At 50.7% G+C, this 26,830-nt stretch overlaps 2 protein-coding genes across 2 annotated transcripts in view; both read left to right on the forward strand.

Annotated features, from left to right (window-relative positions):
* Positions 1-10,338, forward strand: part of KRT82 (keratin 82) — a 12,771-nt gene extending 2,433 nt beyond the window's left edge. Inside the window, exons 3-9 of the mRNA XM_036992364.2 lie at positions 2,304-2,364; positions 3,039-3,134; positions 3,527-3,691; positions 6,300-6,425; positions 7,992-8,212; positions 8,430-8,461; positions 9,000-10,338. Coding sequence (XP_036848259.2) covers positions 2,304-2,364; positions 3,039-3,134; positions 3,527-3,691; positions 6,300-6,425; positions 7,992-8,212; positions 8,430-8,461; positions 9,000-9,241 — 943 coding nt within the window. The 3' untranslated portion in view covers positions 9,242-10,338. The remainder of the gene's footprint in view (positions 1-2,303; positions 2,365-3,038; positions 3,135-3,526; positions 3,692-6,299; positions 6,426-7,991; positions 8,213-8,429; positions 8,462-8,999) is intronic.
* A 7,004-nt stretch (positions 10,339-17,342) lies between these two features.
* Positions 17,343-25,405, forward strand: KRT84 (keratin 84). The gene is made up of 9 exons (XM_017668207.3): positions 17,343-17,929; positions 19,098-19,306; positions 19,918-19,978; positions 20,482-20,577; positions 21,477-21,641; positions 21,806-21,931; positions 22,434-22,654; positions 23,107-23,138; positions 24,244-25,405. Exons 1-9 carry the CDS (start codon positions 17,408-17,410, stop codon positions 24,585-24,587), a joined length of 1,776 nt encoding a protein of 591 aa, XP_017523696.2. The 5' UTR covers positions 17,343-17,407; the 3' UTR covers positions 24,588-25,405.
* The last annotated feature ends 1,425 nt before the right edge of the window (positions 25,406-26,830 follow it).

Below are 26,830 nucleotides of genomic sequence, written 5' to 3' on the forward strand. Positions count from 1 at the left end.
GACCTGGAGAGAGATACATAAACAACCTGGGCTCAGTGTCCCCATCTAGAAAATGGGCACCCTAACAGTTCCCTGGGTAGTAGAACATAAACAGGATAACATAGGCAAAGCATCTAGGATCTTGCCCATGAGGCACATGGTAAAAGCTCTGAAATCATGTACTGGTCTTTATTCCCTTTCCCACCACTTGCCTAAATAACACCTTCCTCAGCTCAATGTAACACGTTCTTTCTCCTGATGTTTCCACTGCTCCAGGGCTCTGCTTACTGCCTGTTCTGCTTTATCTTGCATCAATCCCTTTGCAGATTCTGAATTACTTCTTATTCCCCAAATGAACCCCCAAATCCTCTTCTCTTCAAGCCTTGCTCCCACTGTTCCTTCTTCGTGATAAGCCCCTCTTAACTTCACCTCCCAGGACATCCAGGCTACCACATCCCCCATATCTGGCTCCCACAGCTGGAAGTCACCTTCCTCCCACTATCAGGCTCCATCTCTGGTCTCTCTTCCCAGTTCCCTGTGGTTAAGGCCCCCCGAGGACAGCTCTGGGCCTGACTTGCAGTGGGTGAACACACTTGATAAGCATAAGTTAATAAAGAGCTTGCAGGTGAGTAAGTCCAATGCTCGCAAGAGGCTTGAGGCCCAGAGCACTTGCCTCACAGATCCTGGGTGGGTCTCTCCAAGTCCAGGCCCCACAAGAGCACATGCTGGTGGGGGAGAGTTAAGAAACATTTCCAGTGACAAGAAACGGCGTAAATATATTGAAAGCAATGGTTCATAAGGGATGTGGGTCAGTGGAACAGAGCCATGCTGGGGGGACATTCATGCTGCTGGTGTTAATTACATGCCTGCTCAGTGCCACAGGCTGTGCTAGTTGGGCTCCTTCCCTGAAGTTGCCCTGGTCTGGCATAGACCTCCATGCACAAGAGCAAGTACTGGGTACAGGGCAAATGGGGAGCAGACTCCCAAGAGAGTGAGAGAGCAGAAGGGACCAGGAGGTGCCATTTGCTTGGGGCCCTGCAGGGTGAATTTCATTCTAGTTGATTCTTCTAAAAAAGTCCATAGTAGATGCCATAAAAAGGAAAGGACAGAAGCAAGTGACAAAGAAGGGCCAAAGTGTGCCAACTGAAAGGAGACAACTCGAGCAGACTCTGATAGGCAAGATGTGGCAAGGCCGGGGGGCAACGAGGGAAGAAGAGTCCTCTCAACAGAGGCATTGCCTTTCTTGATGGTCAAGATACAAGATGGTCAGGAGACATGGTGTGCAGCTCAAGATGAGGACTTTGGATTTTAAAAGTGGGACAATAGGGAAGAATGAGGCATTTTAATAGCAATAGGCAATCTTACACAGTATATCCCCTGTGCCAGGCACGGGGCCTACTGCTTTGCAGATACTAACTCATGTGACATATTAACTCACAATAATTCTGTGCGGCAGAACCAGTGTTATCCTCATTCTGAAGGTGATGACACTGAGGCACAGAGAGGCCAGGTCACTTACCCAAAGTCACATGACTAGCCCCTGGTGAGCCAGCATTCAAACCCATAGCAGGCTCCAGGGCCCGTGCAGTGGCAGAATTCCGCTGCAAAAAGGAAGGATAGATATCAGGAAACACAGCAAAGCTTTTAATGCGTTGATGTCGTTCATCAAACTGAATCATTCCAGCCAGACTGAACCTCAACCCTGATTCCATTGCCCTGGGGGACAGGGAGTGGGCGAGGAGCTCTCGGAGCCTAGAGAAAATAGGTTTGTCACCATGGATCTGGTAGAGAAGGTAATTGCTACCACTGTAAGTGAGCTGCTGGTAGAGGCCAGGCTCACAACTCTCCTGGCAAGAAGGGGCACAGGGTCAGCAGGGATTTCTGGGACTGCAGCCAGCTCTCAGAGCAGCACAGAAGAGACGGCTATGCCAGCAACACGCAGCCAACTTATGGCCACCTTCCCAGAGGAAACAACTAGATGAAGTGGGCTTCCTTAGTAGCAAGATAGAATGAAGGTAGCCTTAAGAAGGACTTCCCAGAGGGTGAGTCATCGCAGGAACAGGCTTTGGGGGCCTGCGGGGGGAAGACAGAGGTAAACTTGCCAAGTGGCTAATGAGAGACTGTGATAATAATCGTCGCCGGGAAAGGCTGGAGGAGCTAGAGGTGTCCAGAGACAGGGCCTGGCCCTGGTAACTCCTTAGGGCATTCAGTCAGTAAGAGGCAGATTTGCCCCCAAAGGCCCCTTCCCCCAGGCCTGATACCAAAACCCCTTCTAAACCCTGAAAGTCCAATGAAAACGTTTTTTTCCCTGCCCATTCCACCAGGTATGAAGAGGAGCTCTCCCTGCGGCCCTGCGCTGAGAATGACTTTGTTGCCTTGAAGAAGGTGAGGGAGGATGGCATGGGGGATAGTGCCCCTGGAGCTGGCCCAGCTGCCCTGGACACTCAGTCCCTGAACTGTGCCCAAATGTGCCTGTAGCCCACCCACCCCACAAAAGGGTCTCTCACCCCGCAGACCCCATACCAGTCCCACTGACCCTGGGAAAGAGGAAAGCTAGCCTCCCCCGGCCCCTTGCAAAGGGCAGTGACCTGGCCTCCACCTCCCAACTCATGTGGGCCAAACCTGGTTAAGGGTTGTGTCGACACCTGCCCAAGAAGCTGGGGATGTGGCTAATCAAAATAAAAATAAAAACTCTGACTCAAATCCCAAAAGATGAAAACAATAGAGGTGATTCCTCATACAGATAGCTCAGTGTTTTCTGGCCCAAGCTCTGCACAGAGCTCTGAGAAGCTGCACTCAAGGCTCCTTTAGACCCCACTCCCTTCAGATCCTTCCCCACCAGGGTGCCAGGCCCTCTGGCATGGGATCCTGAGGCCGGAGATGCCCCAACCCTTGGCTTTGTAACCCCTTTACTTCCACACGGGCCTAAGTGAGGAAAGGTGGGTCCCATCCTACCACCTGCCACCAGCTTGCCTGGGAGGTGGCCCAGCGGGCAGAGAGGGTGGTCCTCACACGCTCTCCAGGCCTCCAGGTTACCGTTGTCCTTGCTCTGGCTGCAGGATGTGGACACAGCCTTCCTGATGAAGGCTGACCTGGAGACTAACGTGGAAGCTCTGGTCCAGGAGATCGACTTCCTGAAAGGCCTGTATGAGGAGGTACCTGCAGCCAGGCCACCCACAGGTGGTCGTCAGGGGCTAGTGCCGTGGGCATGATGGAGTGGGAAGGTCCTGCCCAGTGGGTGCATTTCAAGGCAAGCTGATTTAACAGTGAGCACATGAGGAAATCAGCATGGACATGATTTACCTGGTTCTCAGGCAGTGAGATGCCCAGAAGTCAGATCACCCACACCTTGGCTCTGGGTCCCTGTATAACTAGAGGGTGGGGATGAGGAACAGGTTGGTGTTAAAGGCCTGGGACAGCCATGCAACGTCCTGTGCAAATATGCTGCAGGCAGGTCAGAGCCAGTTCTCCTCCTTCCTTCCCCCCACCGTCCTCCCTCCCTTTCTCCTCAAAGAACTCTCTTCTCATCTGGCGCCCCCACCCCCAGGAGATCTGCCTGCTCCAGTCTCAGATCTCAGAGACCTCAGTCATTGTGAAGATGGACAACAGCCGGGAGCTGGACATGGACAGCATCATTGCCGAGATCAAGGCCCAGTACGACGAAATTGCGAGCCGCAGCAAAGCCGAGGCGGAGGCCTGGTACCAGTGCCGGGTGAGGCCCAGGTTGGGCGGGGGTACCCCAGACCCACTACCCCCCAGGAAATGGGTGAGGAAATAATGAGGGCCGTGCCCCACCACAACAGCAAACCCCATAAACCCCAGCCCCTGTTGTTTCTTCCCAGCCTCAGGCCAGAGCATGTGGGAGGGAACCCCACAGAAAGCACAGGCCTATCATTAGGGTGCCAGGGTGTTCCAGCTTTATTCACCACAAAGTCGTTGGAAGTGCTCCTCTGAGCAGCAATTAAGACATGCTAATTGGCAATGATACCAGAGAGGGCTCTGGGCTTCAAGCGTGGGAAGCACTAATGGCACAGAGTGGTTACTAATGGTAGAGCAGAAACAGTGATTAAGGTAGCCCCAGACTTAGGTAATTAGGGGCTTGCTGGGAGAGTAGTTGATAGTCCCAAGGGCAACTTGATTTAACAAATATTATCTCAGAATCACCTGCCCTGTCTGTGAAAGGCACCATGCATTCATTAATTCACTCTTTCATCCACATATTTATTCATTCAACAACTGGTTTTTGAGCATTCCTCATGTGTCAAGCACCATTCTCAATGCTCAGTTCCAGCAGGGACCAGAACAGACAGCAATCTCTGCCTTCATGTCACTCATTCTAGAGGCAGGGACAGTGGAGGGACAGACAATGAACAAGATAAATAAATACAGTTGGATGTATGTCAGGTGGCAATGCATGGCATGGAGAAAAGAAATCAGGGTGAAGGGTAAGGAGTATTGTGGGAATGTTTTAAATGGAGTGTGCAGAAAGGATGGCTTTACTGAGGTGTGTGGCACCACGAGGACAGTAAGAATCAGACCATCCTTCCCTGTCCACAAAGAGGTTACAGTCCAAGGGGATAGAAACACCAACACATAACCAACCAAACAAAAACAAGTTAGCAGGAAGTGGTTGCTAAGGTCAAGCAGCAGCAGCTAAAGGAATATGAAGATGACAGGAACAGATGTTTCTGGAAAGGTAGAGACATTGGTACTTGATCTGGATCTTGAAGGCCATGTACAATTTCAGCAAGCAGAGCATGGGGCAGGGTATGTCTGGCTGAAGGGCAGCAGGAGCCAGGCAGCAAAAGCATGAAAGTGAGGTGCCCAGTGTGAAGCACCATGAAGGAGGGCGGGGTGGCGAGTTAGCCTGAGGCCAGGTCACAGAAGGTCTGCAGAACTTCAAGGAGTACTTAGGACTTTTTTCTGAAGGCAGTGGGTGCCACTGCCCAGACAGAGCCCCAAGCGGTGCTCTGCCTGTTTTCTGGAGATCTCGGGTGATCAAAGCTATCAGACCCTGGAGTCAGCTCCCAGTGACAGTCTGTGGCCGGTGCGAGGCCGGCTCTCACACCGCTGGCCTCTCCTCCAGTTGCTCTCCTGGGATACCCATCATTCAGGTGGGCTCAGGAAAAATGATCTCATCCTCCTAAGTGAGAACCAGAAAGACAGCTATCATTTAAGGATTGTATTTAGCTGTGAGGATCACAAATCCAAACAGAAAAAAAAAGTGAAATTCACTTTTTTACTTTTTTCTCAAATAGCTTAAATTATAGAAACAGACTGCCCACGGATGACATGAAGTTTCTATGTCATCATCAGGGTGACATAGACAGGCTCCTCCCTTCTAGCTTTCTGTTCTGCCATCCTTAACATTGTTTTAATCTTCATGCCTGCCTCACGTCCCAAAATGGCTGCTATACCAGTGATCTCACATGTTCACTCTGGGCAGGAAAAAGAACAGAGGGCAAAGAAAACATGCCAACTGAACCATCCCCCACTTTAAAGAACTTTCTTGAAATCTCTTCCCAGCAATAGTCAAATTCTTATTAATGACAAGCCTGAGAAGTATTCTCTTATCTGGGCTTATTGCCACCTCAAACAAAAGCAGAGTTCTGTTTGAAGGGGCGAGTGGAGACTGGTTAGAGAAGGAAAGGATTTCCCACAATAAGCAAATAACAAAAGAGCCAAAGAGAGTGATTTATGCTTATCTCTTGTTTTGCATTTTCCATGCAAATCGCTCCCATCCATTACCTGCAGAACATCTCAAGTCGGCAAATTTAAAAAAATCTATAATGTTATTCAGAAATTGAATTCAGAGTTGCAAACATTAAAAAAAAGTGTTAAGCCGAAGTAAGAAGTAATACTACACGTTGTTTTCAATTGTTCTGAAGGGGACTGAACAAAGGTACTCACCCTGGTGGGCAGATGTGATCTGTCCTCAGTCCCTGGTCTGCTCAGTGTCCTCAGGCTGGACACAGAAGGCCTTCCCAGGCCCAAGGGCCCGCAGGAGACCCTCAGGCTCTGGGGCAGAGAGGAAAGGCTGAGACACAGAACAGTTAACCAGAGGGGAGGGGGGCGCGGAGCTTAAAGGAGAATGTAATAAGGCTGAAGGTTCAGGGAGTTGAAAAGGGAATAAGGAGCAGCCCAGAAAAAGACCCCCAAATTGACCAGAAACGGAAAGGGGATGGAGAGCAGAACAAGTATAAAAATCCAGAGGGCATCTGAGCTGGGAAGCCACCAGAGGAGAACCGAGGGATAAGGAGCAAGGGGGCGAGGAGGGGTCACGGTGTGGGCACGTGGGCTCTGACCTCTGGTCCTGGCAGTATGAGGAGCTGCGGCTGACAGCCGGGAGCCACTGTGACAACCTCCGCAACCGCAAGAACGAGATCCTGGAAATGAACAAGTGGGTCCAGCGGCTGCAGCAAGAAACTGAGGCTGTAAAAGCCCAGGTAAGGCTGGAAGACCTTTTTCTGAGGGCTCATGATGGGCTCCCAGGTCATGCAGGGCTGGTCCATCCTCCCAGGGAACACTGTTGAAGAGGGAATAAACTTGTGCAGTCTCAGTTGAGAGGCAGCAAGACCTTTCTACAGAAAGAGCTGATCAACAGAAGGAGGAGCGGCCTCAGCAACGGCCAGCACCCCAACAGAGGCCAGGCAACCTACTGCCAGAGACAGCAAGGATGCCTCACTAGGTGGGAACACAGAAAAGATGGTCTCCATGATCCCTTCCAGCCTGAAGGACTGTCACTCCAGGATGCTGAAGCCCAAGGTGACTCTGAGGAGTCCCTAAAATCAGACCCCCTCTGTTCTCATAGCCTGGTGAAGGCGAGCCAAACACGTAACTTCTACTAGCTCTAAACTCCATTAGATCCAAAGAAATTGCTCAGCATATCTAAGAGGAAGCTCTCAGAACTCCTTGAGGTGTTATAGACAGGAGAACTGGTCCCAATTCTCTGGAGCAACCAGATGTCACAATCCTAGGGTGAAACCATCAGTAGATTTGAATCTGTTTGTAGCCATGACAGTGTAGAAAAAACTCACTGCTCCTCCTGTGTGTCTCCCTGACTCTCACACCACTACCACACTCACAACACTTCTGACTGCAGATAGGGGTTCTTCCCACATAGGCAATTCTCTAACACCAGCTGGGTGTCCTACAATTTAGCTCAATCTGGACACCATCTACCTGGATTTAGCATCAGATCCTGCAGGGTTAAAGACTCAGTCCCACAAGACTGAGCCACTTCAGATGCCAATCCCAAGTCCAGGTTGTCCCCTATGCTTCTAACCAATCAGCTGTAAGTCCAAGGTTCCCTTGACCCCTCCTCTGGTTCTAATAATTCACTGCAGTGGCTCACAGAACTTAGGAAAAGAGTTAACTTCCTGTTTATCAGTCTCTTATAAAAGACCCTGATAAGGGATACAGGTGAACATCCAGATGAAAGAGATGTGTAGGGCGAGGTATGTATATGGGAAAGGGTACAGAGCTTTGACACTCTCTCCAAGCCCACCACTCTCCCAGCGCCTCTATGTGTTCACCAACCTGGAAGCTATCTGAGCCCTGTACTTTTGGAGTTTTGTGGAGGCTTATTCACATAGGCATGATCAGTGCTTAGCTCTATTTCCAGCCCCTCTCCCCTCTCTGGAGAAGTGGGTGATGGGGCTGAAAATTCCAAGCTTCTAATCATGGCTTTGGTGAGCAGCCTCCATCCAGGAACCATCCAGGAACCCACCCAGAGCCACCTGACTGCTATCACTCGGGCAATCCTAAGGGCTCCAGGGAACTCCATCTGAAATCAGGGTCAAAGACCAAATATTAGAACAAGAGATGCTCCTAATGTTCTTATCACTTCCGAAATTACAAAGTATTAGGAGCTCTGTGCCAGGAACAGGGGGCATAGACCAATACATATTTTTTCTGTTGTCTCACAATGACCATGTTCTCTCTATTCTCCTGAGAGTCAGCCTATGGCTCCCTGGGCCCTCAGTGATGCCTTTCTGTGCCCTGTCCCCCAGCGCTGTAAACTCGAGGGTGCCATAGCTGAGGCTGAGCTGCAGGGCGAGGCCGCCCTCAATGATGCCAAGTGCAAGCTGGCGGGGCTGGAAGAGGCCCTGCAGAAGGCCAAGCAGGACATGGCCTGCCTGCTCAAGGAGTACCAGGAGGTGATGAACTCCAAGCTGGGCCTGGACATCGAGATCGCCACCTACGGGCGCCTGCTGGAGGGCGAGGAGCAGAGGTTAGTCAAGGCTGGGCACCAGGTGTGTATATGCTCCTGCCCTCTGGCTGCTCTTTCTCAACGGGCAGTCACGGATAAGCCAGAGTGGCACAGAGTCAGCAGGCCTGTCTCATTAACATGGTCCACGATGAGGGCAGGAGAAGGGGGTGCTGCCAGTTTATGGCCTTGTTAATCTGTGATGCAGTCATCTCGTTGTCTTCTTTCCTCTTGTCCCCAGGCTGTGTGAAGGCATTGGGCCCGTGAATATCTGTGAGTAGATGAGCCCTCTCCAAAGGCCCTGGGGTCTTGGGGACTATCAACCCAACATAGACAGGCAACACCACCTCCTGCCCAGACCTCAGCATGCCCCACACACACCAATGGGAGAGTTCTGTCTGCCAGGAGTCCCTGGCAGGATGGAGAAGCTCTCCCTCAGGTCTAGCCAAGCCTCTGGGGTCAGAATTTGGAGCAGATAAGCAGCATGGTCCCAGTGCCTCACAGCCCCGACTACAAGGCACTTTACTGACAAGGGAATGCTTTTCTGGGTTACAGCAGGCTCAGACAAGCTGAAAGTGAGAGAGGGTGAAGTAGAAGCCAAGGCTCTGGGGAAAGAAGAGAGGCACAGGGCAGCTTCTAGGCACTTTATTATGGCTGGCGTGGGAGACATGGAAGTTGGTAGCTGGCATGGGAGTGTCCTTAGAAGCAAGTGGCAGCAAAGGGGGTAGGATGGCCTTGCTGAGACATTTCAGGAAAATGCCCTTAGAGCCATACAATGCAGGACGCTGAGTGTCCCTTCCTGTGCCAACAGCTGTGAGCAGCTCCAAAAGCACTGTCCTGTACGAGCCATGTGTGGTCAGCACACCTGTGCTGAGGACCGAGTACTGCCCAGGGAGCACCACTGTCCTCCAGAGCAGTGCTGGCCGCAGCTTCGTGGGCACTGGTGAACTCTACATTCCCTGCGAGCCCCAGGGGCTGCTGGGCTGTGGGAGTGGGCGGAGCTCCAGCATGAGGCTGGGGGCTGGGGGAGGCTCCTCCCACCACAAGTGTTAGCAGGGCCCCAGAGGCTAGAAGCCCAGGGAACAGGGTGCCAACCCCCCTCCTGGTTGTCACCCCCTGACCGGGGCTGGAGACAAAGATATTCCAAAACCCCATCTTCCTGTATAGGCCCCAGGTTTCCCTTGGGTTTTCACTGGGAGCTACCACTCAGGTATCTTCAAGAGACATCTTTCACTTAGCTGTGTGCAGACCCTAGGGGTGGGGGTGGGATGCAAAGAAAGAAAATGCTAAGCATCACCCATACCCCTGACCTGCTGAGAGTCAGGCCCTGGTGTGGCCAAGAGAATGGCAGTAGCCCCAACCACTGCTTTTCCAGATGAGAAGGCCAAATGGGCACATCACAGCTATGCTTGCTGGCTTACCCCATGGAAGTTTCCCCACAAAGTCAGCCTCCTGCTACACCCAGGGGTCCCTCACCTCCCTTACCTCTGACTGTCATGCACCTAAAAGTGAACTTCTTTTAACACCCACCTAAAACATGCACTATCACAAACATCAACAGGAGACACCCCAAAATCTCATTCTGAATTCCATAGCAAAGTGTCAGGATTTCAGGGTCACACAAGACCTGTCAGTGTCCTCTCGGCGCACAAATAAAGAGGTGGTCTTTGGGCAGTAGATTTACCTGCTCAGGTGTGTTGAACTCACACTGTGAAAAGACATCTTTTTTCTGAGCTCACATTGGCAGCTGATGGTGGGAAAATGCCTAGAACACAGGCAAGGGGGCGTGGAGTATTTGCTGGACAGAGGGACAACCCTCTGAGCTGACATTATTTGCTCCGTGGAATCAAGCCTCACACCCACCTTCAGTACATTGCCACTCCATTCCTGCTCCCTCTCCCCTTAGCTCCTCTTGCTTGGGGTCTGATATGAATGTGTTTTCCTGGCTGCAGTGATGGGGGTGCTGCCCAGCCCACTTGGAGGCTCTGGCTCAGGGGCCAGAGGGAGGAGGAGGAGCTGGGCTGACTCCACCCCCAGAGGCCCCGCCCTTCGTGCGGCATCCTGCCAACGCCCCGCCCACCCAGGGACCAACCACCTCTGCCCTGAGCCTCTGGGCTTGTCTGTTCCCAATAAACTGACTGTTCACAGGCTATAGGAGGCAGGATTATTCACCCTAGTCTGTGGGGTGCAAGAAGACGGAGGGGAAAGACTGATGAGCAGCCTTTGGGGGCTGGGTCTAGGAGGGCTTGGGAGCAGAAATGAAAGTTCTTTACAAATGGGAAAACTACATATGAATAATTGGCAACTGGCCTGTGGAATAAACGCGGATCCTTGTAAATCACACCTGAAACCTGCCCTTCACACCCCAAGAGTCTGCAAGTGACTTCCCACGTAAAAACCACAGGCCTATTGCGTGGAGGCCTCCTTACCATTTGGTCCCCTGCACAGGTCCTAAAAGTGGGGTCCCCATCATGTCTCACTTAGCCACCTCCAGGCCTGGGCTCCACCTCCTGTCCTGGAGCAGTCCGGGGGCAGGGCAGGGGCAGGCCTGGGGAAAGTAGCAAAATGGGCAGCGGCCCAGCTGGGGAGAGGGGGCCCCTTAATCTCCACTACCCTCCAGAGTCCAAGACCTGGAACTGAGCCCGGGTAGCAGCAGTCTCAGCTTCTGCAGGGTCCCCATGTCCTCCCGGCTGCCTCACTGATCCCCTGGAACAATCCCCTCCTCACAAATTCCCCCTGTGGCTCCCCTTTCCTGAGTCTGGGGTGCAGCTGCCCCTCCCTACAGCCCCTCACAGAGCATCTGTTCTGTGCCAAGCCCTGTGTTAGAAGAAGGTGACACAGAGGTGACTAAGATACCCTCAACCCTGGAGGGACTCTCAGCCTCCTCTCTGACAGAGGAGTCATGGGCAACAGGGACGAGAGATTCCAGGAGCAACAAGATGAAGTGAATAATGGTTATGCCTGGAAAGGGTCAGAAAGAGGTTCACAGAGGAGACTGTAAGGACAGAGTCTGAACAGAATCTTAGGGTTATAGATTTACAAGCAGCATATTCAAAAGAGCCCATCTATTCACTTTTTTATTCATTCAATACATATTAATCAAGCACCTGCTATGGGTCAGGGCACCTAGCACCTGGCAACACAGTGATGAACAAGACAGTCCTGGTCAGGGTAGACTTACCCAGCAGGCACTGTGGACACAGGACCTAGAGCCCATGTAGGAACTATAAAAAGGTGTGGCCACTTTGGGAAATGGTCTGACAGCTCCTTAAAATGTTAAACATAGAGTTATCAAGTGACCAAGCAATGCCACTCCGAGGTATACACTCAAGAGAAATGAAAACATCTGCCCCCACAAAAACTTGTACATAAATATTCATAGCAGCATTATCCAGCCAAAAGGTAGAAACAACCCCATGTCCATCAACAGACAAATGGATAATCAAAATTGGCACATCCATACAATGGAATATATTATTTGGCCATAGAAAGGACTGAAGTACTGACACACGCTACAGCACGGATGAACTTGGAAAACATTATGGTAAGTGAAAGAAACCAGACACAAAGACCTTATATTCTACAGTTCCATCCATATGAAAGTCCAGAATATGGAAATCTATAGAGGCAGAAAGCAGATTGATGTTTGCCTAGGGCTGGAGGGAGGAGAGACAGGGCCAGCGGGAGGTATGGCGGGGTGAGCTAAATGGCTTTTTCTAAGGTGATGAAAATATTCTCAAATAGATTGTGTTGATGGTTGCACATACCTGGGGATACACTAAAGCCATGAAGTTGTACATTTTAAGTGAGTGGATTATATGGTAAATGATTACATCTCAATAAAACTGTTTTTTTAAAAAATGGGGCCCTGGCCCCAATCCTTGCCTATGGGGCTCACAGCCTAGCAGGAGGTACAGACCTGGAAGAGGAAATTATAGACAGGAGGACTGTTGGGAAGGGGGATACAACTGAGGGTCCCGCTCTGGTCCTGGGCCTCAGGAAGTCCCCAGGAGGAGGGGCAGGATAGCTGGATCCTGAAGGGCAGCAGGGCTCAGGGGCAGGAGGCACTGTGGGGGTTTCAGGCTGAGGGATCAGCAGCTGTGAGGGACACGGCATGGCACCCGCCCTGGGAGTCTGTGGTTCCAGGGCCGCACATCCACACTGGGGGAGGGAGGGAAAGAACAATGGGGCCTCCCAGCTGCAGTTCCTGCTTGCAGCCCTGTCACTCTGGACCTGGCCCAAGAACCAGCTAAGCTACTTGCTGATTAGTAACACAAAGCTCTGGAAATACAGACGCTCTGGCCTGGAGTCAGCAAAAACAGATTGCAGCGGACTGCCCACCTCTGTCCCATAGATGACTACCTGAAGTCAGAGAAATACCCCTCTGGAATAAAGGAGGGTGGGGTGACACTCCCCAAGCCACTGGGAGATGGCGCAGGCCTGGCCACTGTCCCTTTGGGAGGTCCCACTGCAGAATGCCCAGGCCCTGGAGAGGAGAGGTTGCCTTGAATCGCCCACCAGGCACACCTCATGGCAGCAGGTGGGTGCCCACCTCAGTCCTGGATGTGAGCTCAAAGACCTTAGCACTGCCCCTGAAGCTCCACAGAGGAGCCCCCCAGGGCCATGCAGTGCCCCCATTCTCCCTCTCTTCCCTGTGTGGGAGGAGATGACCTGGCGCGGGTGGGACAGAAGTGCCTCCTGGTGGTGGCCCTGCGGTTCACACCCCATTCACTTGTCAAACATCTCCTGAGCTTCTTTCCAGAGCCGGTCCCATGCTGGGTGCCGGGGTACCGGGAGGGTCAGGCCTCAGCCCCCCGCCCTCCTGGAGGAAGGGCAAACATCGTGTGGAGCCACAGCCTCAGTGCCTTCCACTTGGCCTCAGGAACCCAAATCCCAGCCTCCTCAGGGGCCTGAGTGAGGACAGGCAGGAGCAGCCCAAACAGGCCTGGGGTGGGCAGGAGGACCCGGAGCAGAGCTCCTTGTTTTGGCCCGCCTCCCCAGAGGGCCTCCCATTTCCTTGTCCCTCTTCTCAGCTGGTTGTCACCTCCCCACGTGGCCCTTCCTCACCCCCATGCTGCATCCCTCGGATGCCCCCACCTCTGCCCCCAGGGCCCCTTCCTCATTCCAGTCCCCTCAGTGGCCACTGTCCATCTCCCAACTCCCCACACTGGGGCTCTGACTAGGGGATGTGGATTCAGAAATGGCACTGTGAACAGCGGAGGGGAGCTCAGGATCACTGAATGTGCCAGATGGAAGAGGGCAGTCCCCAACCATCGCAGCACCCAAATACAATGCTGGGCACACATGGGCACCCAGTTAGGTTTCCTGAAGCAAACCAACCTGTGCCCCTTCGAGGTGCATCATTCTCACCCAGGATAGGTGACAGCTGTATGGGCAATGTGAGGAATTTGGATTAAACCTGAGAAAATCATCCTGCCTGGAAGGATGTGAATGGTCCAAACAAGAGGGGGTGTTTTATCTCTCCTGGGGAGGTGTTACGATTCCGTCTAAGGGCAGGAGGGTGGAGGACCTAGGCAGGGGTGGACTCAGCCTCTCCCCTTGGTGCCCTCGTTCTTCTGGGGGACTCCTTAATTCCCTTCCCACAAGTGCAGGTCTCAGCACGAACACCTCCCAGTGAGTGCCTCTCTCCTGCACATACTTGTACCCGGGCAAAATGGAAACACTCTGAAGAAGGTGGCATGTAGCAGAGCTTCCTCAGCCTCTGGGATTTCCCTGTCACCCTCCCTCCCTCCCACACACACACACACAGCCAGGCTGCGCCCAGGGCTCCCAGACCCTACTTAGCCAAGGAGGACAAGGCCTCTTCCCCCACTCCCCTGGCAGCTTGTCCTCCTCCCCGCTCCACAGACAGCCTCGCCAAGAGCTGGCAATCACCCTGAGGCAGCACGGTGAGGAGCTGTGGCTGGGTGCAACAGTAAGAACAGTAAGATGAAACAGTCAGGGCAGCAGGCCTCCAGCCTGGCATTTCCAGGGCAACGCCTGCCGCCTCCCTACACACCACCCTTAAACAATGGCTGAGGGTTGTATCATGCATCGTCTGGTGAAACAATGCCTCAGAACTATAAACTGCTGATGGGGACAGCTCATCCAAGAGCAGGGCTCCTCCACCTACCCCCACCCCGCCCTGCCTGGTCAGGGCTGAGGAAGCTGAGACTGGGGACAGTCCTGGGAATGGCTGATGGTGATGAAAGCCACAGCGCGGGAGCAGGAAGAAGGTGGGGTGCCTGAGGGAACAGGGGTGACTACTTAGATGTGAAGGGAGACTTGTGCAAAGGAGCAGGAGGGGCAGGGAGGGAGAGGGATGGAGGGAAAGAAACGGATGCCGGTGAGCACGCAGGCTCTGCACTGTGTACACCCCAGATTTTCCACATTTCTTCCTCACAATACTGTGAAGTTGCTACCAGTTCATTTTACAGATGAGGAAACTAAGGCCTAGAGAAGTTAATCTATTTTCCCCAGATCACTGATACACCATCAAGGGGGAGTGTTTGCTGACTACGTTGTTTAGAATGGCCAGTGCACAGTAATGATAAAAAGTAGACTGTTTTTTAGTTGGTTGATTGTGTTAATTGTTTTCAAGTTCTCTATAGACAAGCACCCCTTATCACCTGCACCCAGGGCTGAACCCTGACACCCCCCTGACCCTGACGCACTCCTGTCCAAGGTCACACTGCTGGCAGATAGCAAAACTGGGACTGAACCCAGGTCCATCTAACTCCAAGGGCTGCGTCAAGTCTTCTGTCCTCAGCCTGGCACACTTGCTGGGAGCTCTCTATGCCATCCCCCTGCTCTCTTCCCCTCTGTCCCTCCACAGGGGTCTGCTGGTCCTCTTCCCAATCTCATGGATCCCCTTGCCTGACCTCAGAGGAGGGGAATGTTTTCTCCACCAAGCAGCCCGATTCACACCCCAAGAGGCCAGAGCTGGAGGGCAGACTGGGTTGGTTCCCTTGAGAGCTCCGGCGTGTTTGCACCACTGTCATCCTCAGGGCATTCTGGACCATTTGGAGCCCTGCATCTCCTCTTTCTGAAATATCTGCAAAACCAAATGAAAAAAGCAGAGGGATAAAGGACGACTCCCAGATTTTTGGCCTGAGCTACTGCAGGATAGTAAGCCTGATGAGTAGAGTTTATTTAGTAGGAACAATTGGGAGAATACTTGAATATATTAAGGTTGAGATACCTATTTGATATCTGAATAGAGATGTTGATCAACATATACATGTGGCATGCAGAGATGTTCAGGATAGAGATATGCCTTGGCAGTCCTTAGCATTTGAAGTCATAATAGTATTTAAAGTCATGAGGCTATGTGATGTCACCAAGGCAATGAGTATAGATAAATATGTGAACAAGAGCCCAGGGATGCTGTGGTGTGCACAGGTTGGGGATATGAGGAGAAACTGGGTAAGAAGATTCAAAAGGAGCAGCCAGTAATATGGGAAGAAAACCAGAAAAGAGTGGCATCAAGAAACCAAAAGGAGAAATTGTTTTAAGGAAAAGGGAATGATTAAAACCATGTCAAATCCTGCTGCTGAGTTAAATAAGAACTGAGAACAGACCACTGAATTTAGCAACATGGAGGCCATTGGCAATCTTGACAAGAAGTATTCTTTTATTATTACTTTTTTGCTTCTTTTCCCTTCAGACATACACCAGATAGCTGGGTCAACGGAAAGCAGTAGTAAACTAGGAACAGAGGGAAACTTCCTCTACTTGATAAAGGATATTTACCAAAAAACCTACAACTAACATCATATTAGTGGTAAGAAACTTGAAGTTTTTCCACTCAAATCAGGAATGAGGCAGAGATGGCCCCTCTCACCACTGCTTTTCAACCCTGTCCTGGAGCTTCTAGCTAATGCAGTAAGAAAAAGAATTAAAAGTATATAGAGATTGGGAAGGAAGAAAATAGTGAGGAGCTGAGCTGGAGAGCTCCAGTCAAGAGCAAACCTCCCCTTTAAGAGCATACCTTCTCTTTAAGAGCATACCTTCCCTTCCACGTCAAAACCTAAGCATCCAGACAAGCACAAGTTCCCTCCCCAGGCACAGGACAGGTAGGACGACCCATGCCTCACACCAGAACATAAAAAGTAAACAACTGTCTCTGGGTCCTGAAGTATCTGCAGAATGGATAACACTGATAATATTACCCTTTGCTTAGAACTTTTCCATTTCTTTCCAGATGCTTATTGCTTTGTGTCTCTCTATCCTAACCAAAGAGTCGTCAATAACGCCAGGCAGCTGCACAGACAGGATTATAGATCAGCCCTGTTATGTACTGGGGGGCTCAACATCATGTGGTTAACTCTCCATACTGATACATGGCCAAATTATTGGCATGCTTTGGCATCACATTATGCCACAGAAGTGTTGACTAGTGGAAGTCCTCAAGATGACTCTCCAATCACCATCAGGATAGAGAGTGTCCCCTGGCACCAAGCACACTATTGGAGACAGAGGAGGTACCTGATCCTGGTGAGTGAATGAATGAATGAATGAATCTCTCCTTTGAGTGTTTCAAATCAGACATGCATCTACACTAATCCAAATAAGCTTTACATAAGTTCAACTCTTACATAAACAGCCAAACCAGATCATGAAGGATAGATAAAACACTGCAAAAGGGTTTGGGACTCTTTAATCACCTACAGCGATACAGAAGACATCGACATATCTTTTACTCAGAGCTATGCACTCTGTCTTCTGCATACCCCATCTCTTTAGGGAGTTCTATCTGTATAGATGCATCCCTTGCAAACCTCTTGCTGGAGCTGTTACCATCTTAACTTTCTGGTGGTTAACCACACTTGCAGTGTAAAAGTCTCTTGGATTTATGACCAAAGCAAATTAATGTCCCCATAATGGCAATTGTGGTAGACTTGTGTGGAAAAAATGGGACCATAATGTTTATGTGTTTATGTGTTTTTAATGTTTATAGGTTTGATGGTATAGCCCTGTTCCTGAAAGTAGGTGTGTCTGAGATTAGCTCATTGTTAAGGTTATAGGCATGAAGAGTTTCTGCTAACTACCCAAGCTCATAAATGCCTCCAAAAGGACTTTTTCATTTTTATGGGGCCAATCCTCAGATCCCAACACACATAAAAGGGGTGACAAGAGATCCACTAACCTCAGAGGGACTCCCAGCTCCAGCTTGCCCTGCTCCGCAATTGCTGCTTTGCTCTCATCCAGGAAGCCATCATGTCTTGCCGTTCCTACCGAGTCAGCTCTGGTCGCCAGATAGGCAACTTCAGCTCTTGCTCAGCAGTGATGCCCCAGAGCCTGAGCCGCTTCCGGGCCAGCTCTGTCTCCTGCAGGAGTGGGCCCGGCTTCCGGGGCCTTGGCGGCTTCGGTAGTCGGAGCGTCATCGCCTTCGGATCTTGCCCACCCCGGATGGCAGCTGTAGGCCCTCGTCCTATCCGCTGTGGAGTTGGCTTCGGTGCTGGCAGTGGGCTGGCCTTTGGCTTGGGTGACAGCTGTGGTGCTGGTCTGGGGTTTGGGGCTGGCAGTGGCCTTGGTTATGGCTTTGGTGGTCCTGGCTTTGGCTACAGAATTGGAGGAGTTGGAGTCCCAGCAGCTCCATCTATCACAGCAGTGACTGTTAACCAGAGCCTGCTGACCCCCCTCAACCTGGAGATCGATCCCAACGCCCAGAGGGTGAAGAGGGACGAGAAGGAGCAAATCAAGACCCTCAACAACAAATTTGCCTCCTTCATTGACAAGGTACCTATGGCAGCTCCTTGGGTCTGGGATGATGAGAACTAAAATGCTTTGGGGTGTTCTACCCCTTAAGAAGAAGTGGCCCAGGCCTAGGGCATCGATCCGGATCCCAGATCCTTCAGGTGTCAACCAATGGCATTGCGGGAGGATGTCTGGGTCTCTCTGCTGCAGAGCAAGGACACGCCTGAGGAAATGCTGCCTGGTGGGATAGACTAAGACAGGGGTTGTGTCTTTTGGTGGAAAGAAGAATATCCAGCCAAACCTGAGGGCATCTGGACAAACTAAGGCCTCCCACCAGGTCCCTTAGTAGTATCTCCAAACAGGCTAGAAATGTTAGGACTTTGGCCATTGGCCGATACATGTTTTAAAGGTGTTATCCTTTGAGATCTTCATGCTCTTTTTGAAATGTTCGTGGTTTCCGAGGCTGGCTGGCCACGTCTGTGCAGGCTTAGGGAAGTGAAGAATGGCACTGAATAATTTTCATACAAAACAAAGAATTCGTATCCCCCATGTGGAGTAGCCAGATTCCGCTGAGTTGCCTAAATTGAGGGAAATAACAGGAAACCACCATGGGGTAGACACTGATCTGAGGAGAGGAACAGTGTTGTGGAGCTGACATGTCTCTGTGGAGTGGGAATAAGTTGATTGTGTCTGAGAATGGAAACTGGCTTCCTCATCTCTGAAATGAAGAATTGGAGCAAATGACCCCCATCTTCTCCAGCTCTACAAGTCCCAGCTAACGGAATATCTGGGATGGTGGGTGTGACTTGTGACCTACAAACGCCATATCCCACCCCGATGTACTCTGCTTCTCATTCCCTCCCCGGGAGGCCCAGGATGGATGCCATAGTCTTCAGATACAGGCAAACCCCAGCTCAGGCAGCTTCCGAGGGAGCTGGCTCATACATTTCTCAAAGGTAGAAGGGGAAATGGTATTTAAAGCTTTGCTTCAAAAACCTCTGCTTGTAGCAAAGCCTGGCAGAACATGAGGAGGGGGTCACAGGCCTGCTCTCCAGCTTCTGCTGAGTTAGTGGAGGAATGAAAGTCAACAGAGGAGAAAATAATGTCAACACGGGGTTGAGAGTCACCTCTGGTCATCTGAAGAACTGGTTGACACATAGGTGACTCTATTAAGCACTTCAATTGCCATTTCTTGCCCCTGTGGATTTAGGTGCGGTTCCTGGAACAGCAGAATAAGCTCCTAGAGACCAAGTGGAACTTCCTCCAAGATCAAAAAAGTGTCCAGAGTAACCTGGAGCCCATGTTTGAGAACTACGTTGCCAACCTGCGGAGGCAACTGGACATCGTGAGCAGTGACCAGGCCCGGTTAGAGACTGAGAGGAACAACATGCAGGACGTCCTTGAGGGTTTCAAGAAGAAGTGAGTGGCATCTGAACTACACAGACCAAAGGCAGACATGGGCTAGTCCACAAAGCAGCTGCCAAGCTCGGATGAGAGCAGCTGCAAGGATGAGGGTGGAGTCCTGGTTTCATACCTAGCCTGGAGACAGGGGTTGGGGTCAGTGATATGCATGGGAGGAGGAGGCCCTCCCTGGGCCTCAGAGAAAAGGAAACTTGGAATTGGCTTGATTTTTCCCTAATCCTGCCTGTGGAAATGGGTACGTTGACCCCAGAGAAAGGAGCCCTCTGATTTTGAGAAGAGTGTTCAGATTCAACAATGACTTGAGTCGTACTTTCTCTGTGGTCAAGTGCAATGATCCTAAGTCTTTCTAGCAGAGGAGCATAGAGTAGTGTCAGATTTTCAGACCCCAAATCCAATTTGAGAAAGTGAAAGGGATTTGGAGAACCTGAAGACCCCTGGCTCATAAAAGGTCCTAAAGATGGAAGAGCATGGATAAGAACATGTGGGTGGCAACAGGTTGCCATGCTCCTGAATGGAGCAGAAAGGCCTTAACAGGCTCACTGGGGGGTTGGGAATAATAGGCTCTCGGTTAAGAATGGGTACTCACCCTCTCAATCCTTATCATCCAGGTATGAAGAAGAGGTGGTGTTCCGGGCCAACGCCGAGAATGAGTTTGTGGCTCTGAAGAAGGTAAGGAAAAACAACAGGTCCAGGCAAACTCTCCTCAGAAAGGCAGTGTTTTCAAGACACCTCCCCCCTACCACCCCACCCCCAGTAAACTTCCCAGACAGCCCTGTGGAGTCTGGGACTACTCAAACAGAGTAGATCCCCTATGGCCATAACAGTTTCCCTTCGAAGTTCTGATTTGGCCTCTTTTATTTAGAATTGGGTTTTCAAGAGAGCAGGGGTCTGAAGAGATGCCCTTGCAAGAGTCTTGGATTATCTGTATTCTCCTTGCCTCTAAATAAGCTTTGGAAAATGTCTAGCCACCCCTGGGGAGCATTCATGCTGCAGTAGGGAAAAGCACAACGATCACGAGATGCATTTCCACCCACTGACTCTACCACCCATCCCAAAGCCTGGCCTGGTCAGGGACTGACCTGATCTTCCCACCCATCTCCAGACCCTGCTAGGGTGAGAAGCTTAAACAGCACACAAGCAGCACACCTTTTATCCTTCTTTCTTTCATGCAGGATGTGGATGCAGCTTTCTTGAATAAGTTGGACCTGCAGGCCAATGTGGACACCCTAATTCAGGAGATTGACTTCCTGAAAAACGTATACATGGCGGTAAGGGCTCACTCTCTCTGAGCCATCCAAGGACATCAGCACTTGGCCTGGACTCTCTGGGGGCTGCATCGGGACTGTCACACTTTCTGACATTTGGTATCACACTGCCTTCCTCCCCTCAAACCTGTATCCTCTACATCAATATATCTACAGGTAGAGAAAGCTAAGTTAAGCAGGCTTCCAGCAGCCTGACTCAGGCCTATGAATAATCTCCTTAGATCTATGATACAACTCCTTATTGGCGAGTCCAAAGACTGGAGTCTAGGAATGTCATTTCCTATCTGCTGATCAGAAGACTCCAGAAAACAGATTTCTAGGTGTTAGAAAAATTGTGTTTGACCTAGATTAACCATACCAGCTGTCTTTTGCTTCATAAGCAGTCTGCTTGGTCTGGTAAAGATCTAGCCAGAGCCAAATATCTGGCTCTGAGCAGAAAGTCTGAAGAAGGCTCCCTTGCTTTGCAGGTCCCCCAGTTCTATTAAGGACTTGGGACACAGGAATTCCTAGATCACCATGTTCTAAAATACTGTCAGTGCCCAATGATCCATCATCAGTGCAACCGCTGTGTGGGTGATCCAAAGAAAAGTTTAAGCCCTATCATGGCTCTCATTCCCCTCCACCAAGTTCCCAGGTTCCTATTCTTTTAATGTTCACCTAAGCAAGTTAGAGTGTTAAAGGGATGTCTCTGAGTATATAACAAGGGTTTAAAGTCAAACCGAAATGGTTCTTGGTCACATCTTTTTCTTTGCCCTTGGTTTGGATGGTCTGCTCCATTGCTTTGCTCTGAACAAATGGGCAATGCTCTCTGCTCCTGAAACAACATCCTGGAGACCCTGTGGCAGAGTCCCAGCCACTGATGGGACACTGAGCCCCTCTGTCATGTTGATCCTCCAACACAGGAAATCCAGTTGCTGCAGTCACACATCTCAGATACATCGGTCATCGTGAAAATGGACAACAGTCGGGACCTGAACTTTGATGGGATCATCGCCGAAGTCAAGGCCCAGTATGAAGAGGTCGCCAGGCGCAGTCGGGCTGATGCTGAGGCCTGGTACCAGACCAAGGTGGGCAGCGGTTTGCTAGGGAACAGGTGTAGGCAGCCAGTCCTGGAGTACGACTCATATACAACAATAACGGGGGCCCAGTGGGTGACTGAAGCCTCCAGCTAAGTCAAGACTGTGGTCTTGATGCAACCTTTGAACCCTTGGAACATCCCCCTTCTCCCCAGTATGAGGAGATGCGAGTGACAGCTGGCCAACACAGTGACAACCTGCGCAACACGCGGGATGAGATCAATGAGCTGACCCGCGTGATCCAGAGGCTGAAGGCAGAGATCGAGCACACCAAGGCTCAGGTGGGCAAAGGGAAGGTGGGAAAGCCCCAGGGGAAGGAAAGGCAGAGGGCTCCACACTTCTGGAGCTGCAAGTCTGATGCTATGGGGAACACCACCAGGGCCCAGAAGCAGAGGAATGGAGGGATCAGTCCAGGAAGACTTTGTCCAAGAAAATGTAGAAGGGAAGAAGAATCTCTCTCTCATATAAAAGGAAAAAGCCTCAGATAGACTCAGAGGGGCAGATGAGGCAGGAAGGATAGCTTTACTCTCTACACCCCATGGGCTTTGGAACAGCAGAAATCAGAAAATACAAAATCAGTAGGGATGGAAACAGAAGAAAAGCAACATTCCTCCCTTTGGTGACATCAAACTATAGGATCACAGTTCCTGGGAAGGTAGACACCAGGGGCTCCAACCCTGGTTGACACCAGGCGGGGTCCCCACCAACACACCAGGGGATCCAGCCCCACCTAGGGATCCCCTAGTCCCTGAAAAGCCCACCTACAAACTGCCCTCCCTGTAGCGGGCCAAGCTGGAGGCTGCGATAGCTGAGGCCGAGCAGCAGGGCGAGGCTGCCCTCAACGACGCCAAATGCAAGCTGGCGGATCTGGAGGCCGCCCTGCAGCAGGCCAAGCAGGACATGGCGCGGCAGCTGCGGGAGTACCAGGAGCTCATGAACATCAAGCTGGCCCTGGACATCGAGATCGCCACCTACAGGCGCCTGCTGGAAGGCGAGGAAATCCGGTGAGTGCTCTCAGCGCAGCGGGAGAGAGTGAGGTTCGACTTCTGCATGGGCGGAAGGGGACCAGGTGAAGAACTACGGAAATGAGCAATCTCTAGAGGTACCAGGACTTTTCTGCAAATCTTAGTCAGGTTGCCCTTGGCAAGAATTAGAAGATGACTCTAGATCTGTGCCTCCTAAAGGCAAGTTTGTAGACAGGCTACACCAGAATCATAGGGAGTTTTGCTTATTAAAAATAATAATAATAACACATTTCCTTCAACATTTTGACTCAATAGTTTTGGGGTAGCGCCTAGAAACATGTAGTTTTTCCAAGCTCCCACAATGCTTGTACAACTAGGGGCAAGAACCACTTGCCCACTGGTCTGTTCAGCCAAGAAAGCCCTTTTAATAGCAAGTGGATTTGCAAGGAACAGCACTGCTTTTGAACTGACTTGTTTCTTTCTCTCTCCAGGATATGCGAAGGTGTTGGACCAGTAAACATATGTAAGCCACTTAAGTCTTTTCCTCTTTACATTTCTCTCTCGGGACCGTTCAAATTTCCTTTACACTTGAGTCCACATTGGAATCTAGAACCCATGGCTGGGCTGGCCGTGACAGTCAGGGGCACATAGATCATCTGATCCCTGGATGGGGAGCACCCCCTTAGCTGAGGTATGAGATCTCTCTGGAGGCTTCCTTGCCCAGAGCTAAGCAATCACAAAGTTTTGCAGTGCCTATTAGGTGGAAGAGGGTTCCAGAAGAGAGTCAACCCTTTTGCTTTGAGTGGCTTTATCCTTCAAGGGTAAAGACCAGGGGAGGAATAGGGAGGCCTATGCCAGGGAGTCCCCCCCAGGGTGGCAGAGGATGGGACACAGCTGAGCAGAAGTCCCCCTCCTGCTGCTGACAGACAAAGCATTGGTTGTGCACAAAGCTCTCAGGGCATTGTACTGGGCACCTGAGGGGGCAGACAAAGACGGTGAGATCTGGCCCCTGCTCTCTAGAATGATAATCTTGAGAAGATGAATCCTACCCACTGTCACCCTAATCCTCAAAGCACTGGGGAGAGGAAGAGGCATTGGTACCCCCTTTTGCTCACTCAGAGAAAGCACGTGATTTGCCAGAAGTCAGAAAGCTAGTCAGGCACAGCCAGAATAGCCATCAATGATTCAGACGAGAACTAGCAAGGGCTCTTGCTAGAAGGGCAATGTGGGAACCAAAATGGAACATGATATAATTGGAAGAGAGAAGCTTTATGGAGGCTAGCTCCACTGTCTGGAAATCCAGCTCACCAGCCTCTCACATGACTCAGTCCCACTTTGGCCATATATAAATGACAGTCAATTGACGGCTACATGCAAACGCCTGGGGAACTGGCTGAGTTCTTCCACTGCAGTCTGAATGTCTGACTTCAGCAGTCACACAAAGCCTTTGAGTCACCCAGATAAAAGAAGGGAAAAGTGGATATTGACTGTGTAGACAATAAGGACCACTAGGATGCAGCCAGTTTCCCTGATGAGGTCCTTTCCCCTCAACCCTCCAGTGGGGAGCACAGAGGGCTGGGTACCTGGAGTGGGCAGCCTTGCTAACAGTTTCTTCTTCCCTTCTGCAGCTGTGAGCAGCTCCCGAGGTGGCGTCGTGTGTGGGCCTGAGCCCCTGCTCACCAGTTCTACCCTCTCCCGTGGTGGGGTCACCTTCTCCGGTGGCAGCAGCATACGGTCCAGTGGTGCCTGTGGCTTGAGCCTGGGTGGGAGCCGGGTTGTTGCGGCTGGCGGGGACGTGCTGAGTGCAGGCTCCCGGGGGGGCTCAGTGCTTGTGGGTGATGCCTGCGCCCCCAGCATCCCCTGTCCACTGCCCACTGAGGGGGGCTTCAGCAGCTGCAGTGGGGGCCGTAGCAGCCTCGGCTCCAGTGTCCGCTTCGTGTCCACCACCACCTCCCGGCGGACCAAGTATTGAGAGGCAAGTGCCGGCCAGCCACTGCCCAGGGAAGAGCCGTCTCAACTTCTCCTGCTTCTGTCCCTGAGGGGTCTGGACTCTAGGCCAAAGGGGGCTCCAGCTACCCCTCCTGCCAGGAAGCTGACACTCTGCTCTCCCCAGCGGCTGCCTTTCCAGTCAGTGTCCTCTGTGGGGAATTTTTTTCACCACCTAGACGCTCCATCTGCAGCACCAGCTAGACTGGCTTTTCCTTGACTCCCATTTTCCTTCCTTTGGAACACTCCTCACTATCCAGCTGAACAGCTTCAAGAAATGCAATTACAAAAATTAGTACACTGGGGAGGAAAAGAATAGTCTAAAGCCAAAACAAATGTGTTTGGGCACCATCACCATTAATGGCTTTGTATTAATTTGGAAAATGGAAAATTGACTGTCCACACTGCAGGTGTCTTTAGCCCATCGTCCTTTTCCTGACAGGAGAAGGTTCCTCCCTTCTCTTCCTGACCCAGAAGGATCCAGTCCTTGTTGGCCCAGGATTCCCTTAGTCTCCCGAGATGGTTCTTCTCTGAATGGCATATGTCCTAGCTGCTTCTCTTCCTGGGTTGTTGTTTTAACTCCCGCATGTGAGTCCACGATGTGGGTGGGGTACAGGAGAAGAGGTGGGCTCTGCAACACTCCATGTACCCTGCCCCTGTTGGTGGTGTAAGGGAGGCCAAGTCACGTCCACTGCTGGAGGGCCTATGTCTGCAAGCTTCAGGGAGGCCTGGGGTGGGGTAGGGTGCCTGTTTGTACTGTCCTTTGTGTTCCTGGTTTTCAATAAACTTGCCAAGCTAACATCACTAAGACTCTGGCTTCTCCTTCTGGATCACACTGAGTATGGAAGAGATTGTCTCCTCGACTTGGTCAGCTCACCAACCCAGCTCCAGGGCACTTATTAAGGGCAGAGTCTGCTGTCCTGATCACAGGGGATGTACTGAGGAAAGAGGGCTCAGGCCCTTCCTTGGAGGAGCTCACAGTTCACCAATGGAGAGGAGCCATGTAACAAAGGCTCTGAAACAAGTGCCAAGCAGCCCACTTCTCTCCAGGCATTGTTCTGTACCTCATAGGCACTTCCCTGGCCAAGGCAAAGCCTGTCTACCTGTTCCTAAGATCCCACTCCAGCTCCACTTCCTCTGTGATAATTGCAGGGACTGTGTCATCTTTCTGCCCCCATTCTTGTCCCTCTCCAGCTCCCTCATCATGATGCTGCTAGAGAGGTTTTTCCTCAAATAGAAAATGAATCATGGATCTCCTCTGCTCACAGTCCTCAGTGGCTCCCCATTGCCTTCCAGAAAGAGCCCAAACTTCTTAACATGGCACACAAGCCTGAGTGATCTACTCATATACTTCTACTCCCTGCCATTTCTTCCATGCACTGCACTTCTGGCCCCTCAACTTTTATTTGTTCATCCAACAAACATTTGATGAGTTCTTACTACGTTCCAGGCCTGATGCTAGGAAAATAGCCGTGAACAAGACTTGGTCCTTGCCCTCAGAGTTTACCACCCAGCCTGATAGATGGACAGGTAAACAGGCAATTATGACTTGATATTCTAAGTGCTGCATTAAAGAGTAGAATCAATCTTACAGTGCACAGAGGAGAGGCCTTACCCAGACTTAGGGCATCATTAAAAGCTTCCTGGAGGATGTGATATCTCAGCAAACATGTGAAGGATGATGAATTAGCTTGATGATGATGAATAAGTTGAATATAGGCTAATAGAAATTACCCAATCTGAATAATAAAGATAAAAGAAAATTGGAAAAAATATTTTAAGCTAAAGAAAAGTGACACATTACATATGGGGGAACAACTCAAATTATCACAGATTTTTCAATAGAAACCATGAAAGAAGATTTAAGACAATGGAACAATACCTTTAAAGTGCTGGTGGGGCATGGGAGATGGAGAGAAAGAACTGTTAACTGAGAATTCTATACCCAGCAAAAATATCCTTCAGAAGTACTTTTAAAAATAGACATCCTCAGATGAAGGAAAACTAAGAGAATTTACCACATGCAGACCAACTCTAAAAGGGAGGCAAAGGTTCTTCAGAATTAAGGGAGATCATTCCAGAGGGAAACATGGAACTTCAAGAATAAAGGAAGAGCAACAGAAAAGGAAATTATTGGGCTAAGTATAAAAGACTATTTTCCTTCTCTTATATTCTTTAAAATATATATATATGACTATTGAAAATAAAAATTATAACATTATCTGATGG

This window comes from Manis javanica, chromosome 10, assembly GCF_040802235.1.
Source record: "Manis javanica isolate MJ-LG chromosome 10, MJ_LKY, whole genome shotgun sequence".
Classification (NCBI taxonomy): Eukaryota; Metazoa; Chordata; class Mammalia; order Pholidota; family Manidae; genus Manis; species Manis javanica.

Excerpts from the sequence above, each read along its gene's own strand:
- KRT84 (XM_017668207.3), top strand. The coding sequence starts at position 17,408 with ATGTCTTGCCGTTCCTACCGAGTCAGCTCTGGTCGCCAGATAGGCAAC. Across the intron at positions 19,979-20,481 it reads AGTTTGTGGCTCTGAAGAAG|GATGTGGATGCAGCTTTCTT; the intron begins GTAAGGAAAAAC and ends TCTTTCATGCAG. Across the intron at positions 20,578-21,476 it reads TGAAAAACGTATACATGGCG|GAAATCCAGTTGCTGCAGTC; the intron begins GTAAGGGCTCAC and ends CCTCCAACACAG.